Raw genomic sequence first — 14,218 nt, 5'->3', positions numbered from 1 at the left:
CAGCTGCTTCTGGTATGGATACTACATGGCATGCATTGGTCTTCCTTTAGCCTTAGAAACCAAAGCTATTTTGACTCCACACCCAAACAGACCGTGTGATTCAAATGTATTCAAATAAAGAGGCCATACAATAACAACTTCAATACATATTTAATAGTCAAATACAAGACAACATACAACAAATAAAAAAACGGTCCCTTTCCTCATTGTCATAACAATGGCACTTGCAGTGAACTGGTGCGTTCACTTCCTTCCTTTGAAATATCTAGATATGGAGGCTATGGGTACCTGATGCATTTAACAACATTTATTGCAATGGCTGCTTCAGATCAAAGATCCCAGTCCCTCCTTTTACAACCTTACCCACCACTAAGCAAGCTGAGGGAGAGACCAACTTATCATGGGAGCCTGTTGAGAGAGCAAAGATCAGACACCTCGTTAAACCAACAACTGATGAGGGGCAGACCATGTATTGCTCTATTTATTTTATGATGTATTACATCTCCTGTTGTATTATGTGTACAGCCTACAGATGTGTTGTGTAATAATGCCTACCCAACATAGTGGCCTGCTTCAGGAACTTGTAGCTCGTCTCGAAGGTCATCTGTTGCAGTGGAGAGGAGTTGGACTGAATGGCGAAGCGGTTGAGAGGTTTGTAAACGCCCTCAAAACACATGTAGTCTGCCACCAAGGATAAATGCCTGGGGTCCACCTCAATACCTGCAAAGGAAAGGAGAGCAGAGAGACTCAGAGAGGAGATCACACAGCTCTCCAGAACATGTTGTTGGGAAATGAGTAGATAACTTCTTTAGCTGTGAGCCTGTTTGTACCGTAGACAGCGAAGACATCTTTAATTTCCTTCTCAATGACTCTCAGGGCCACCTCAATGCCGTACGTGTTTGCCATGGCGTGGACCTCATTGGAGTACAGCCGATTCACATCAAGAATCTGAGATTAAAACAGCATAGCACAGAATGTATAAACAAAGATACCCACATTAAGAAATTATGTTTTTACTGTACAAGTACTCTATACATGTGAAAGTTTGTGGATTTACTTCACTGTGGTTAAACAGCTCGTGCATGTTGATGCCCTCAGTTTTGAGCTCCAGCTCCTTGGAGCCATCTTTCTTAGTGACCTCACTGAGCAGACATCTGGTGATGCCCTTAGTCTCCATCACCACTGCATTTTGGGCCACGGCCACCACCAGCGACGTCAGGTCAAAGTGCACCTTGCTGACAGGCAGGATGAGCGTAACCTGACAAACAGAGAAATGCAAAAACTCCACTCAATCCACATTCAAAACATTTATATTCAAGTCAAGTACTTGGTTTCGTGAGAAACAATGCGGACCATCAATGAGGCAACCATTGGCTGAAATAAGTATTTTAGTATCTTAAACCCAGAAAGTAATATTCCAAAATCAGACAGAAGGGCACAGACTGGGGGTACATACCTCACACCAGAGACCCTGTTGGCTGTCATAGGAATAGTCCTCGATGCTGGAACTAATTTCCAGCACAGTGTTGACCCTCATGCTGTCCTGTGTGTGTGTGCTTTTCTGCTTCGACCTCTTCCTTGCCCCAGCACCACCAGGCTCTTCAGTGGCCAGGTCACCGGGCACCTCATCAGGCACCTCTTCAGAGTTCTCCTCTGCCGGCTCCTCTTTTTCTTCCACCAGGTCCTCTCCCTCAGCATCCTCTCCCTCCTCACTCTCATAATCCACTTCTTCCTCCTGATTCTCTCTCCTTTTCGCATCAGAGGCGTCAGCGTCTCCCTCATTCCCCACGTCGTCCACAATCATGCTCTCCTCCTCCCCATCCCCTTCTCCACTCTCCTACAACAAAGAAATTACTTACACAAATTAAAATTGGGACAAAAGTAGCATAATTCTACATTTAAGAACAATGGTCACTTTGGTAATGATTAAGTCCAGGCTTTAAAGCCAAATGTAAAGTTATGGCTGAAAGGAACAGATGAATAGGGAAAAGTCCATGCTTGTTGAACACACCTGTCTAGCTGAGGAGTCCCCTACATCCTGGTCATTATCTCGTACTGTAGCCTTGCGTGTTTCCACTGCGTTGATAGAGGCCAGCTTGGTATTGCGCTTCTTAATGGCCTCCAGTAGTAGGCGGAAGAATCTGAAAAAGACAAGGTAGCAAAGAATGCCTTACATTGGTTCAGACCGACAACACGGAAGTACATTTGTCGGACTAGTAACCGTGATCTGATTCTCACACACACAGGTTGTGTTGGCAAGAGAATGTGTGGGCCCAGCGCTGGTTATAATAGCTCACCTGTTCTCCATGTAGTGGAGGATCTGATGGGGAGTCAGCATCTTGTCTTCCTGGTAGCGCTCTGGGGAAAGAAAGCGGAAGATGATCTTGAAGACGCGGTCCTTCTGTTGTTTGTTCTTCACCCGGAGTGTCTCCAGGACATCCACTTTGTGCAACACCTTTGAACAACAATGGACAGAATAATGACTCTCACTCACAATTCATTGAAACACAAGAATGGAGTGATAACCATAGAAAAATTTATTATATTTCTGTGGTAGTAACGATTGAATTACTTTGGGATGTAATGGTTCATAAACAGTAAGTAAATAGAGCCAATATAATAACCTCAGCTAGACACACGCGAGTCAGCTTCTTCCTTAGTGTCTTCACCCGCTTGATGGCTTTTTTAGTGTTTAACACAGGAATACTCATCATCGGAGTCTTGATGCTGGAACTGGCAATCATCAATATTTCTCTAAGCCTGTGGGTGACGGAGAAAATATTCAGCCACTAATGTCCAGAGTTTGTACATTTTATTCTGGCAAAGAGTCATTGCACCGTTATATTCCAGTGGAGACCATACTGTACCTTGGGATACCGAGGGTAACGTTCATCTCCCCCCTGCCAGCAAAATGGAAGGTGTTGAGGGTCATCTGGGTGGAGGGCTCTCCTATGCTCTGAGCAGCCAGCAGACCCACCGCCTCCCCTGGGTCACACAGGGCTCGCTGCCACTTCAGCTGCAGCAGATGCTTTAGTCTGCATAGACAGAGTGGAGACCATGACATAACCTAAGCACTCAGTAAAAAAATACAGTAGCTACAATGGCTTCTAAAATGATGTACAACAGCCCAATCTTAGTTTCTACACCTAAAGTTTGTCATTTTTAGAAGACATATTATTCTTTATTTTACCTTTATTTAACTTGGCAAGTCAGTTAAAAACGAATTCTTATTTACAGTGATGGCCTAAGAACAGTGGGTTAACTGCCTTGTTCAGGAGCAGGACGACAAATTTTTACCTTGTCAGCTCAGGGATTCGATCTAGCAACCTTTCGGTTACTGGCCCAACTCTCTAACCACCAGGCTACCTGCCGCCCCTCTAAAATGTCAATTTACGTAAATGTCCATTTAGGTAAATACTATATGCAATATAGACGATCTGGATTGAAATCTCACCTTTGTGCATCAAGGTTCTTCGAGCTTCCCTCAGGTAACTGCTTGACTTGGATGTCCTTTAGATAAGACTCCACAATGCTTTCAAACGTCTCTGACACTGACCCAAATGAGATGTCAGGCCTGAACAGGCTCAGGCAGGGCTCAGGACAGTGTGAAGTCTTCTTCAGGTACTTAGATCTGCTGTCCTGGTCTAGAGAACTCCATCTATCCACCAACTAAGAAACATGGGAAGGTAACATATTAGAATGTTTAACAAAACAGCAAACTACCACAGAGTTTGATATGATTCATTGAAAAAGTAGAACGACAAATAATACATCCCAAACAACGGGTATATAGTTGTAGAGGGATATTTCATCTGATAACATTGCGGGGTTGCAGCAGTGGGACAACACATTACCTTCAGAGTGGCAGTATCCCTGCCATTGGCCAGGTTCTCTAGAGCCTGGCGCTCTGCCTTCTTCAGTTTCTTCTGGGAGAAGAGCAGGAAGGCCCCCTCCCTGGGAGAAAGATGCTCCCTCTTGGCTTTCCACTTCCTGATGGCTTTGAAATGGTTGGTGGCAGCCTGAGGGTCCAGTTTGGCCAGGACCTCATCCAAGCACTTGGACTTTCTGATAACCTGTGAGTAATGGGAAATTCTAAATGGGTGCTGCAAAAAGTCATCTTTAAAAAAAATAATGGATGCAATGTTTGTCATGCGCGGTCTTGAAATAAAGACGTGCTTTCAGTCTCAAACAGGATCAGTTGACTAGAGCAGTGCCAAATCCTACCTCATAGTTGTCCTGTATGAAGGGAAACTGCCTTGGCTGGAGGAACTGTGTCTTGGGGACGTCCAGGCCATCCTCTCCATAGAGAAACTGGACCACGCTGCCATCACTGTCCCTCACAGTCAGGTCATACTGAACCACCAGGCCCTCCAGGTGTTTGATCACACATCTGGAACCACAATGAGTCCGTTCAGAAAGGGGGAAATGTAAATATTGTGTGAATCCCACAGGACTCTGGTCGAAAGCTGTGTACTATATAGGGAATAGGGTGCCATTTGGGACGTAGACATTAACACTTCTGTAAAAACATTCAGACTTCTGTAATGCCAGCTCACCTCTGAAGGTACCCTGATCGACTGGTCTTAACAGCTGTATCTACCAGACCCTCCCGGCCAGCCATGCAATGGAAGAAAAACTCCTGCAACAATGAATCATGAACATTCAGAAACCTTCAATTATGAAGTGGAACAATAAAACACACAACTTGGGGCAGAGAGAAGTCACATACCGGGGGCTTGATTCCTGTCAGGAACCTGCCAGACACAAAACCTCCAGAGCGGGGCGAACTTTCGTACGGCTGGAAGCATGGCAGAGATTTCCCAGAAGGCATCAGGGGAGGACGTCGACCCTCCAGCTCAATCTGACCCAGCAGACAGGAGATCTAAAAAAACAAAAGAAACGTACTCATCAAGTTGCGATTGGTACACAGAGACAAAATGCATATCTGTTGTGTGTCTTAATGGTTCGATGTCTGCTTGGTTCCTTAAAGGAGTACCTGCATGGTATTGACAGTGGAGCCTTTAGCCCCAGACTGCACCATCAGCTGGAGGTTGTTCTCAGGGAAGCTGCAGTGGAGACCCAGGGGCATGACCACCTGACAGGAGAAAATAGCATCAGTCAAAACCGTACAGCAGTTAACAGTGTTTTCTGCTACCAGGAACGCCTATCAACTTTCCTATCAAAGTCCATTAGAAATATATGCAGAAACTTTAATCCAAAGCAACTTATGATGTGTGCATACATTTTTTACGTATGGGTGGCCTAGGGAATCGAATCCACTATCCTGGCATTGGAAGAACCATGCTCTACCAACCGTGCTACAGAGGACCACCACTAAGGAATATATTCTTCTTTACAGTGATAGCCTGACATTCACACGCAAACAGATGATGACTACCATCTGATGGTAACCTCTTCACAAAACTGAAGGATGAGCAAACCAAACAATGCAAACTCCCATGTAGCTCACCTTGTTGATGTCGTTGTTGACCTGATTGGCCACCTCCTTAAACTTGAGGTCCACCATGTTGAAGTCTCTCTGGTCTGGGTTGAGGTGGGCGTCCTGCCAGCGGCCCCTAGCCTCACTCTCGTCCACGGTGTCAGGCAGGTTAAAGGCTGCCTGCAAGGCCTGGGTTACACCAGAGCAAACAACTGTTACTGCCACACTAATGCAGGTCATTCAATTTGTTTATTTGTTCCTGGAACGTGGATCAACTGATTGATACTGGCATCTTTACCTTAGTCCCACACGTGACAGACTCTTTTATGATCTGCTTTCTCTGTCTGTTGGCTCCTCGTTTCACCAAGATATCCTCCACACCTGAAATGCATTCAATAAATAACTCTTCAATTTTGAGAGAGCCTTGTGATGGATCCATGAGTCTGTTCAGATAGATCTAGAACACCTGTTAGTATGTCCCGAATAGCACCCTATTCCCTATATTGGGCACTACGTTTGTCAAAAGTAGTGGGCTATATAGGGAATAAGGTTGAAGTTGGGATGAAGCCCATGCCTTACCCATAGTGAACCCCCGGTACAGCTGGAGGTAGGCAGTGAAGAGGCGAGCCAGGCAGCTGAGGAGTTTACCGCTGGTCTCTCCTCCATATAGCTCGTAGCAGCAGTGGACCAGGCCGTATGCTGAGCTACCATAGTGGGCCTTGTCCAACACCCCCACCAGCAACTCTCCCTGACGGAAGATCACCTGCAGGATCAGACACAGTTAATGGCAAAGTCTAGGACTAGCTGTGCATTGCACAAAGTCAAAAACATGGTTTAACATACAGCTAATACAAACTATGACACTAATAATAAAATAAATCAAATCAAGGTGGGTACATGTGCAACATTGGTAAGTTGAGTAGTACTTTTAGTGAACAGTCTGACCTGGGAGTCACACATGGTTTCAGGCTTGTAGCCAGGAACACAGCGTGGAGACTCCTTGATCCATGCCTTACTGGGGATCTTGGCCTTCCCTGTCAGGTTCAGAGGGATGTGGTTTCCTGGGATGACGTTCATCAGTAGTGTAGACACCACCTGAACGACAAAGGACACCTGTGTTATTACCTGTACAATTATGAATTATGACCTACTAAACCTCTCAACCCATGGGTAGGTCCTTCTGCACCTGTTTCCCAGTCCAGAGAGGGAATGGTTTGAGTATGGCGGGCGGCAGCAGCTTGACTCTGCCGACCTTGTCGGTCAGACCTCGGTAGACCAGCTCAGTGTACTGGTCACGGGAGAAGAAGCAGCCGCGGATGGTCATCCTTGTGCCTGACACCATGTGATCCTGGATCAGACCTGCCAGAGGCTTCCCATCCTGGGGGACATAGACAAGGCAGTGAGGCTGTATAGCAACAGTAGGTGTTGAGGGTGAGAAAACAATAGCTTATCTAGCAAAAAAAATGATACATTTAGTAAGGCTGAGCAATGAGCATTCACCTTGGGCACAAGGTACTGCTGGTCAGTGCTGACGAGTGTGTAGGCCTCAGCCCTGCCCAGTTCACTCTGAGGGAAATGGGCATTCATCTCATCTCCATCAAAGTCAGCGTTGTAGGCCTTACAGTTAGCGTAGTGAAGCCTTAACACTTTCTCCCCTGGCAGGATGCGGGCGCAGTGAGCCTGGATGGACGGCCGATGCAGTGTTGGCTGCCGGTTGAGGAGCAGGACGTCGCCATTCTTGATGTGACGATTCACCTATGAGAATATGAACATTGCTCAATAGATGGCAAATATAATAGAAAGATGAAATGCAAGATTAACATGTCGCTTCATTAAAGATGATATAACTAGTGGGAAAGTATATGAGATTACAATAAAAAATGAATTAAGGGATCAAGGTTAATAAGGAATCAAGGAACCATTAGATAGGGAGAGGAAACGGCTGGTGTAAGTGGTGTTAGAAAGATAGGCCTTACTATCTTCATGGGCATCATGTGCTGCCCGGTGCAGGGTGTGAGGAGCTGCTTGGCGATGGCCTCTCTCTGGGTGAGGTTAGTACTGCTCAGGATGGTGCGTGAGCCGTCCTCGTTAATGACCATGGAGGCCCCAGGGTGAACATTGGGCCCGTTCAGAACTGCCTGCCTCAGCTCCTTAACATTCCAAGGCGTCACAGGTTGGGGGTAAGTCAGCTTGGTGGCAAACACCTGTAGCAAAACAGATGGAGTTTATCATGTGAGCTCACACAACGCTCCAACTATCAATGGACATGCAGAATGCAGGCAAAGGCAATGACTCTTACCATGGGTACTCCAATCTCATTGGTCCCAATGTACATGTCAGGACAAATAACAGAACGTGCTGCATAGTCCACACGTTTACCCATCATGTGCTTCCTGAACAAACCATCCTTCTTCTCTAAGATCTGAAAGAGAAAACAGGGACAGCATGAACAAAAAAAATGTATGGGTTGGAAGATGAAAGTATACTGACATTTTTCACTCCCTTTGGCTAAAAGGCTGCATTTATGGAGCAGGTGGCAAGAGATTTCCATGGGAAAACATACCTGACGAATGCCAGGGTACTTCTCCGTCATCAGTTTGTCCATGTCACTGTCAAAGACTATATTGACGTGACTCTGGAGCCGAATCCAGGTGTTATAGAGTTTATCTGTGAGTGTGGCACCGGGGATCCCTGCCAGGAAGGCCTGGTCTGTCTGCGAGGGGTCGGCTTCCTGTACCTTTAAAATTTAGAGTACAGAGGAATGGCAACACTTTGCACACAATTGGTTAACTTTATTTCATGCAAAAGACCCATATATATATATCATATATATATTTCTAGGAATGTGGAGCCGTGTTTGTGTCTTGACTTAATATAATGTTTACATACCCTACATTACTCATCTCTTATGTATATACTGTACTCTATACCATCTACTGCATCTTGCCATCTTTATGTAATACATGTATCACTAGCCACTTTAAACAATGCCACTTAATATAATGTTTACATAACCTACATTACTCATCTCATATGTATATACTGTACTCGATACCATCTACTGCATCTTGCCTATGCCGTTCTGTACCATCACTTATTCATGTCTTTATGTACATATTCTTCATCCCTTTACACTCGTGTGTATAAGGTAGCTGTTGTGAAATTGTTAGGTTAGATTACTTGTTGGTTATTACTGCATTGTCAGAACTAGAAGCACAAGCATTTCGCTACACTCGCATTAACATATGCTAACCTTGTGTATGTGACAAATAAAAATTTGATTTGACTTTGCTTTTGTTGTTTTTCCCAAATGTTCTGTATGTTTTTTACATTTCTTAAGACTTAGTGAGGTAAAAGAGAATCAAATCAAAATACAGTACGAGATGAACTAATAAAAGGTTAATTTATAGACATACATGGAAAATCAAGTGTGTCACCTTTGACCTTTTCATTCCCTCAAAATAATGTTTAAAGAGCAAATGCGACCCCACTCCATCAGTTCACATACCTCCTCCAGCTGCAACTCCTTTTCCTTCAGCTTCTCTCCAGCTAGAAGTGCTAGGAGCTTCTGGATAACGCCACTGTCCTTCATCACTGCCTGCATGTTAACCGTCTGGCCGTTAGTGAACATCTGGTCTCCCAGACGGTTAATGGGCCGATACCTGGGGAAGACAAGAGGGTTACTCTCATAAGTTACTGGAAAGCTTCACAACTAGGAGGTTTTTGTGATGCAATTCCAGACACCATAACTAACAGAAGCAAACAACTACATTCAAAACAAACCCACAAATTGTAAGGCTGTTCTCTGAGAGATTCCTCACCGGCATGGAGGGACCACCATAAGCTCCAGGAAGAAAAGATCAGGGTAAAAGCCACTGGGTGAGCTCTCCAACTCCTCCAGTCCAGAGAACAAGCACTTCAGGAAGAAACCTTCTTTATCCCAAAGTTTGGCGATGTGATCCCGTGCCGTGCTAGGGGTCAAGTATCCACGTTTTCCAGCCATCCCATCTTCTGAAAAAGGAGAAGAGACCAAGGGCACTCATTCAAACTTTCCAATTCAGGACAACAGAGTTGCAGAAATGTCAACATCTTTTAGTCCTCTACCATATTACCAATCTTGAAGCAGAAGACTGAATGGTATGCATTACCTTCATCGGGTCCCTTGATGGCACCATCTTTATACATAGCCGCAGGCAAGGTGACAATCAGTTTGCTGTTGTGCTCCCTGCGCACTTGTGATCGGCCACTCCTATTTGGGAATAGTAAAAATCAGTGTGAAGCTTCACACAGGGGACAGAATTGCTATGAAATAAATGGTAATTGGCCAGAATAGTCCATACTTACTTGCAGTGAGGGCATTTCCTGGAGTTCATTTGGACCCTCCAGAAGAGTGTTATAAGCTTGTTCTTCTTCTCACAGATATGCTTGATCTGAGAACACAAAACATTACATTTCATCACATTGGCCTGAATTGTGATGTTCAGTTTCTATGACACATTCACAATCAGCTCTTACTGGTGAGCTGTGATCGTCGCCTGTCTTCCGTTTGTTGACATGAGCACAGTAGTCCTCTAACACCACCTGGATCTCAACCCCAGAAGCTTGGGCATTGCCTTCCAGGAACTGCAACAGAGATAGGGTCAAAACCAGTTGTGTGAGTGATTAAAACTCAGGACTTGGATGAATTTTATGAATCAAACACTATGAAATCAAAAGACATGCATACATTACCAGAAACAGGAGTGTGATTTCAGAGATTATTTTTGAATATTACCACTCCTGTCTGTGTGATGCTCACCTGGTTCAGCACATGCTCCAGCTCATAGACCTCCTGTAGAGCACCCACATCCAGCAGCTTCAGCTGGTTCAGCAGGAGATGGATCGCTGCTCTGGGGCAGGACAGCATGTGGCAGTTCAGACATGACCCCCGGATCAGCAGGTACAGTTTCTGGTGCCAGAGTAGAAGTGAGAGAGGGTATTACTTTAAAAGAAGACTACCACACTGTAACTTGTAGCCTATCGACTGTGTTTTGGATCGTGTAGCAGTTTATCTGGAAACAGGCCATGTACTTGTAATAACTACTGGGATAAGCGTGTTCAATGTTGTTCACTTACATCAAAGAAGAGTGGGTTGTATACGGGTAAGGGTAGCTCGATGTGCCCAAGGTGCCCAGGGCAGTTGTTGAAGTCTTGCATACAGGTGGAGCACACCTCTTTGGAATCAGCTGGGCCCAATGACAGGTCATAGAGGCCATTGGGGGCAACATTACCAACATTATCCAGGAATCTGAAGTTGGTTATGTTCTTGACACTCAACTTTCTGTGGAGAAATGGGAACATGACACGATAACGCTACAATGACTGAATGCATTATTTTATCAGTTAACTAATAGCATAATATCCATAGTAGCAGTACCACACACGGACAGTCCAAGAACAGTGAACACTAACCAGTTATTAACTACAGTTAGCTAGTCCAACACACTCCAATCCAAACGCAAAAGTCATGCAGGGGCATGTTATTATGGCTTCAGAGCATATGCACTCATAACAACTTGTATTCTTACCTTATTTCTTCTGCAGTGTACATTCCAAATGTCATTCCCTCCAGCCGCCTCCATGGTACTTCTTTCCCCAAAAGCATACTTTAGAAATTCCAAGTAAATTGTTTCTATGAATGTATGCGTTTCTTACTTGAACTGTGTAAAATCCACATGCGCTACGAAGTTACAATTCTCCAACACGTGGGACATTCCTCTTCATGGACGGTACCATTAAGAGATAGGAGTGAAAAGAAAGCACGTATTCTCATTCAACTGAAAATGTGAATACATAACCGGTTAATTGATATGAGTAATTACAAAATATTGTGTCATTCACCATAACCAAAGCTACCTAATCAATCACATAATACTATCCGTTGGTGGGTGTTACTGCAGCTCCCCCCCTATGAACACTTAAATCGTAATTCCTTACCATGAGCCTCCGGGGTTGTTTCCAAAATGGCGGCCCCCGGTAAACACGTAGGGCATTACATTTACAAGAATGGTCGCTTTCTTCTAAGTAATTTTGAACAATTCTGTTTTCGGAGGTAAGTTTTACTTTACGCTGGCATTGCAGTGACAGCTGTTAATGTATTAGTTGTGTGTTTGTTCCGGTGACTGACAAGGCAGATCATTATAATTTGCTTTGTCACTGACATGAGGTCACATAAGTAACTGCTAGCTTGCTGTCAATGCACAATCGAACTATTTCCATGAACCTAATTCTAAATGTGTTTATATTTATTGATTAATGCATCATTCATTTCAGGAACTTTGGATGGAGTGTAGTCGTTTGTCAACAAAATGCATCAACTGAAAGAGGTACATTTAAATCCAATGAATGGTACCCAGTAGAAGTATCTCAAGCACAAAGAGCCAGACCAGGATAATGTACTTCATAGATGGTGTTAATTGTAGAATTATTATTTTTCTAAATATATTACAGAGTCTGCAGAGGTAATTGTCATTCCCAAAAAGAAAACGTGGTATGTTGTATTCAATTTATTTGAAATCACTCAAGATCGAGTTACCAATTTGATATTGTAACGAATAATAACCATTCTTGCTCTGACAGGAGCAAATGGGCTGTGCTGCAGGCTCTTGCATCCACCGTCAACAGGGTAAGAAGTCTGCATTGCATTTCCATGTATATTTTGACAGAAGTAGTAGTAGGCCTTGATAGCCTAAACAATGCACAATCATCATTTTCAGGACCCCACTGCACCACATTACATGTTCCAGGATGATCCTTATCTTACTCCAAGGACGTCTGCAGAGTTTGTAAGTAATGGACAGGAGTTTTTTGGAACTGTGCTGCTTCTTTTTAGCCAGTTTGCACTGATGTTTTTTTTGTCTTCTATTTTTTTGTCCTCTACAGAAATTATACTCCCTCTCCCAGGAGTCTGGCAGAATGGCAGCTAACCATATTGTCAATAAAAACCCGAAGTTCTTCCAGAAAGACTTTGCTGAACCACATATTCCAGTAAGTTTGGTTCTAGTGTGTTATTTTGAATTAGGAAATCTGCACGATGATAGATAGGTAATTGAGACTGCTGTGTGTCTGTCCTACAGTGCTTAATGCCAGAGACCATGGAGCTGTGTATTGAGGAAGTGAGTGAGGCAGCGCTGCTGGAGCGCATCATGCTGAGGAAGGTGAAGGCTGCAGTAGACATGTACGATCAGCTGCTACAGGCAGGTAAGTCACCCATATTTCTATTAATTGTCATATATTATTTATAGAGTACAATTGACATCGGGGGTGTATTAGGGGGGGTTCAATAAGACTGCGATTAGAAATGTTTGTTTGGCAAGTGTCTGCCCGTTCTCTCTATGCAGGCACCACTGTGTCTCCTGATGCTTCTAATGACCTGCTGGACCTTATTTGTCTCTATGGAGATCGTGACCCTGTGCAAGATGACAAGCCAGAGGCAGAAGATGTGGTAGGATATTATTTATGTGGCCTCTACTTGTTTACACTTTCTTTTTTTTGCCCCTTTTTCTCCACAATTTTGTGGTATCCAATTGGTAGTTAGTCTTGTCTCGTCGCTGCAACTCCCGTACGGACTCGGCAGAGGCGAAGGTCGAGAGCCGTGCATCCTCCGAAACAAAACCCAACCAAGCTGCACTGCTTCTTGAAACAATGCCCACTTAACCCGGAAGCCAGCCGCACCAATGTGTCGGAGTAAAAACCTGGCGACCGTGTCAGTATGCACTGCGCCCGGTTTACCACAGGAGTTGCTAGTGCTGGATGGGACAAGGACATCCCTGCTGGCCTAACCCGGATGACGCTGGGCCAATCGTGCACCGCCCCATTGGTCTCCCGGTCGCAGCCGGGTGCGACAGAGCCTGGACTCGAACCCAGAATCTCTAGTGGCATAGCCTTAGACCACTGTGCCACTCGGGAGGCACCGTTGTTTATACTTTATAGCTAGTTCTTCTGTCACAGCTCAGTGTTGTTTACCTCTGGACCTCTGTTGTTTTTCTCTCAGGCCCAGGAGGTGCAGGAGGAGGGCAGGAGGAGGAAAGGGAGGCTGCGGAGAGCCTCCGACTTAGTGAGGATAGTTTGGAGGTGAGTTGTTTGAGTTACGTTTAGAGAGAAAACGTTGCAAGTAATGCCTTTATTGACATGCACTATCCTATAAACGTATCACCCCGTCATGCAGGGAGAACAACAATGCAGAGAGGATCTTTAACCTTCTTCCAGAACGTGACACACGAGCATACTCTGCTTTGATCAGAGGCATGGTGAAGGTGCGTCAGATGTTGAATTGGACAATGTTTTCTGTACAGTCGGTTTGTTTCTAAGGTGTTTCTGATTACATGTGTGCATTAAATCCCCAGTATGGAGCTCATGTGAAGGCATTCAATACATACACAGACATGCTGAACAACAGACTGACTGGTAAGTATATTTACAAAGACAACATGCCAAACAATACAACTTTTTATTGTCCATGCGAACAACTGAATTTATCTTCCTACACTCATTATTCAACGAGAGAGAGAGAAACACTCTCTTTGTCTGCCATGATGGATGGCATTTACAATTCTGATTACTGGTGATAATACTTGGCATGTGAATTGGTACATTTCTTGTCATTACCACCTCCAGCGGATGTCCACACCTTCAATGCTCTGATCTCTGCGGCACCAGAAGTCCGGGAGAGGTACACTGAGAAATGGGACCTGATTGTTGTAAGTGTATAGGAAGCAACTTACACTTTTGAACCTTTTC

General features: G+C 44.5%; 2 protein-coding genes across 2 annotated transcripts in view; one reads left to right on the top strand and one right to left on the bottom strand.

The window, feature by feature from the left end:
• Positions 1-131: 131 nt before the first annotated feature.
• On the bottom strand, positions 132-11,427 carry polr1a (RNA polymerase I subunit A). Its single transcript, XM_021583528.3, has 32 exons — positions 11,008-11,427; positions 10,556-10,760; positions 10,239-10,388; positions 9,956-10,063; positions 9,785-9,870; positions 9,589-9,689; positions 9,262-9,451; positions 8,949-9,102; positions 8,004-8,177; positions 7,740-7,862; positions 7,417-7,644; positions 6,941-7,195; positions 6,627-6,818; positions 6,386-6,535; positions 6,020-6,203; positions 5,739-5,821; positions 5,471-5,629; positions 4,997-5,095; positions 4,730-4,882; positions 4,557-4,639; positions 4,225-4,390; positions 3,855-4,073; positions 3,455-3,669; positions 2,868-3,035; positions 2,625-2,760; positions 2,298-2,455; positions 2,012-2,141; positions 1,457-1,837; positions 1,058-1,258; positions 831-948; positions 556-720; positions 132-408 (listed from the first exon to the last, which is right to left on the bottom strand). The coding sequence occupies exons 1-32, from the start codon at positions 11,082-11,084 to the stop codon at positions 308-310; spliced, it is 5,112 nt and encodes a 1,703-aa protein (XP_021439203.1). The 5' UTR covers positions 11,085-11,427; the 3' UTR covers positions 132-307.
• Positions 11,383-14,218, top strand: part of ptcd3 (pentatricopeptide repeat domain 3) — a 7,711-nt gene continuing 4,875 nt past the window's right edge. The window contains exons 1-12 of the mRNA XM_021583532.3: positions 11,383-11,531; positions 11,753-11,805; positions 11,930-11,969; positions 12,059-12,104; positions 12,196-12,264; positions 12,362-12,466; positions 12,556-12,679; positions 12,820-12,923; positions 13,473-13,552; positions 13,647-13,734; positions 13,825-13,885; positions 14,096-14,178. Of these exons, the coding sequence (XP_021439207.2) occupies positions 11,443-11,531; positions 11,753-11,805; positions 11,930-11,969; positions 12,059-12,104; positions 12,196-12,264; positions 12,362-12,466; positions 12,556-12,679; positions 12,820-12,923; positions 13,473-13,552; positions 13,647-13,734; positions 13,825-13,885; positions 14,096-14,178 (942 nt within the window). The 5' untranslated portion in view covers positions 11,383-11,442. The remainder of the gene's footprint in view (positions 11,532-11,752; positions 11,806-11,929; positions 11,970-12,058; positions 12,105-12,195; positions 12,265-12,361; positions 12,467-12,555; positions 12,680-12,819; positions 12,924-13,472; positions 13,553-13,646; positions 13,735-13,824; positions 13,886-14,095; positions 14,179-14,218) is intronic.

This window comes from Oncorhynchus mykiss, chromosome 25 (genome assembly GCF_057628025.1).
Source record: "Oncorhynchus mykiss isolate SJ-2025 chromosome 25, ASM5762802v1, whole genome shotgun sequence".
Taxonomy (NCBI): Eukaryota; Metazoa; Chordata; class Actinopteri; order Salmoniformes; family Salmonidae; genus Oncorhynchus; species Oncorhynchus mykiss.
This window is presented reverse-complemented; position numbering and strand designations above follow the sequence as displayed.

Bases quoted from the DNA above. Each gene is read 5' to 3' on its own strand.
- polr1a (XM_021583528.3), bottom strand. From the start codon at position 11,084: ATGCTTTTGGGGAAAGAAGTACCATGGAGGCGGCTGGAGGGAATGACA. The intron at 10,761-11,007 runs GTAAGAATACAA...ATTTCTCCACAG, and splicing joins TACACTGCAGAAGAAATAAG to AAAGTTGAGTGTCAAGAACA. The intron at 7,645-7,739 runs GTAAGAGTCATT...GTTTTGCTACAG, and splicing joins ATGAGATTGGAGTACCCATG to GTGTTTGCCACCAAGCTGAC.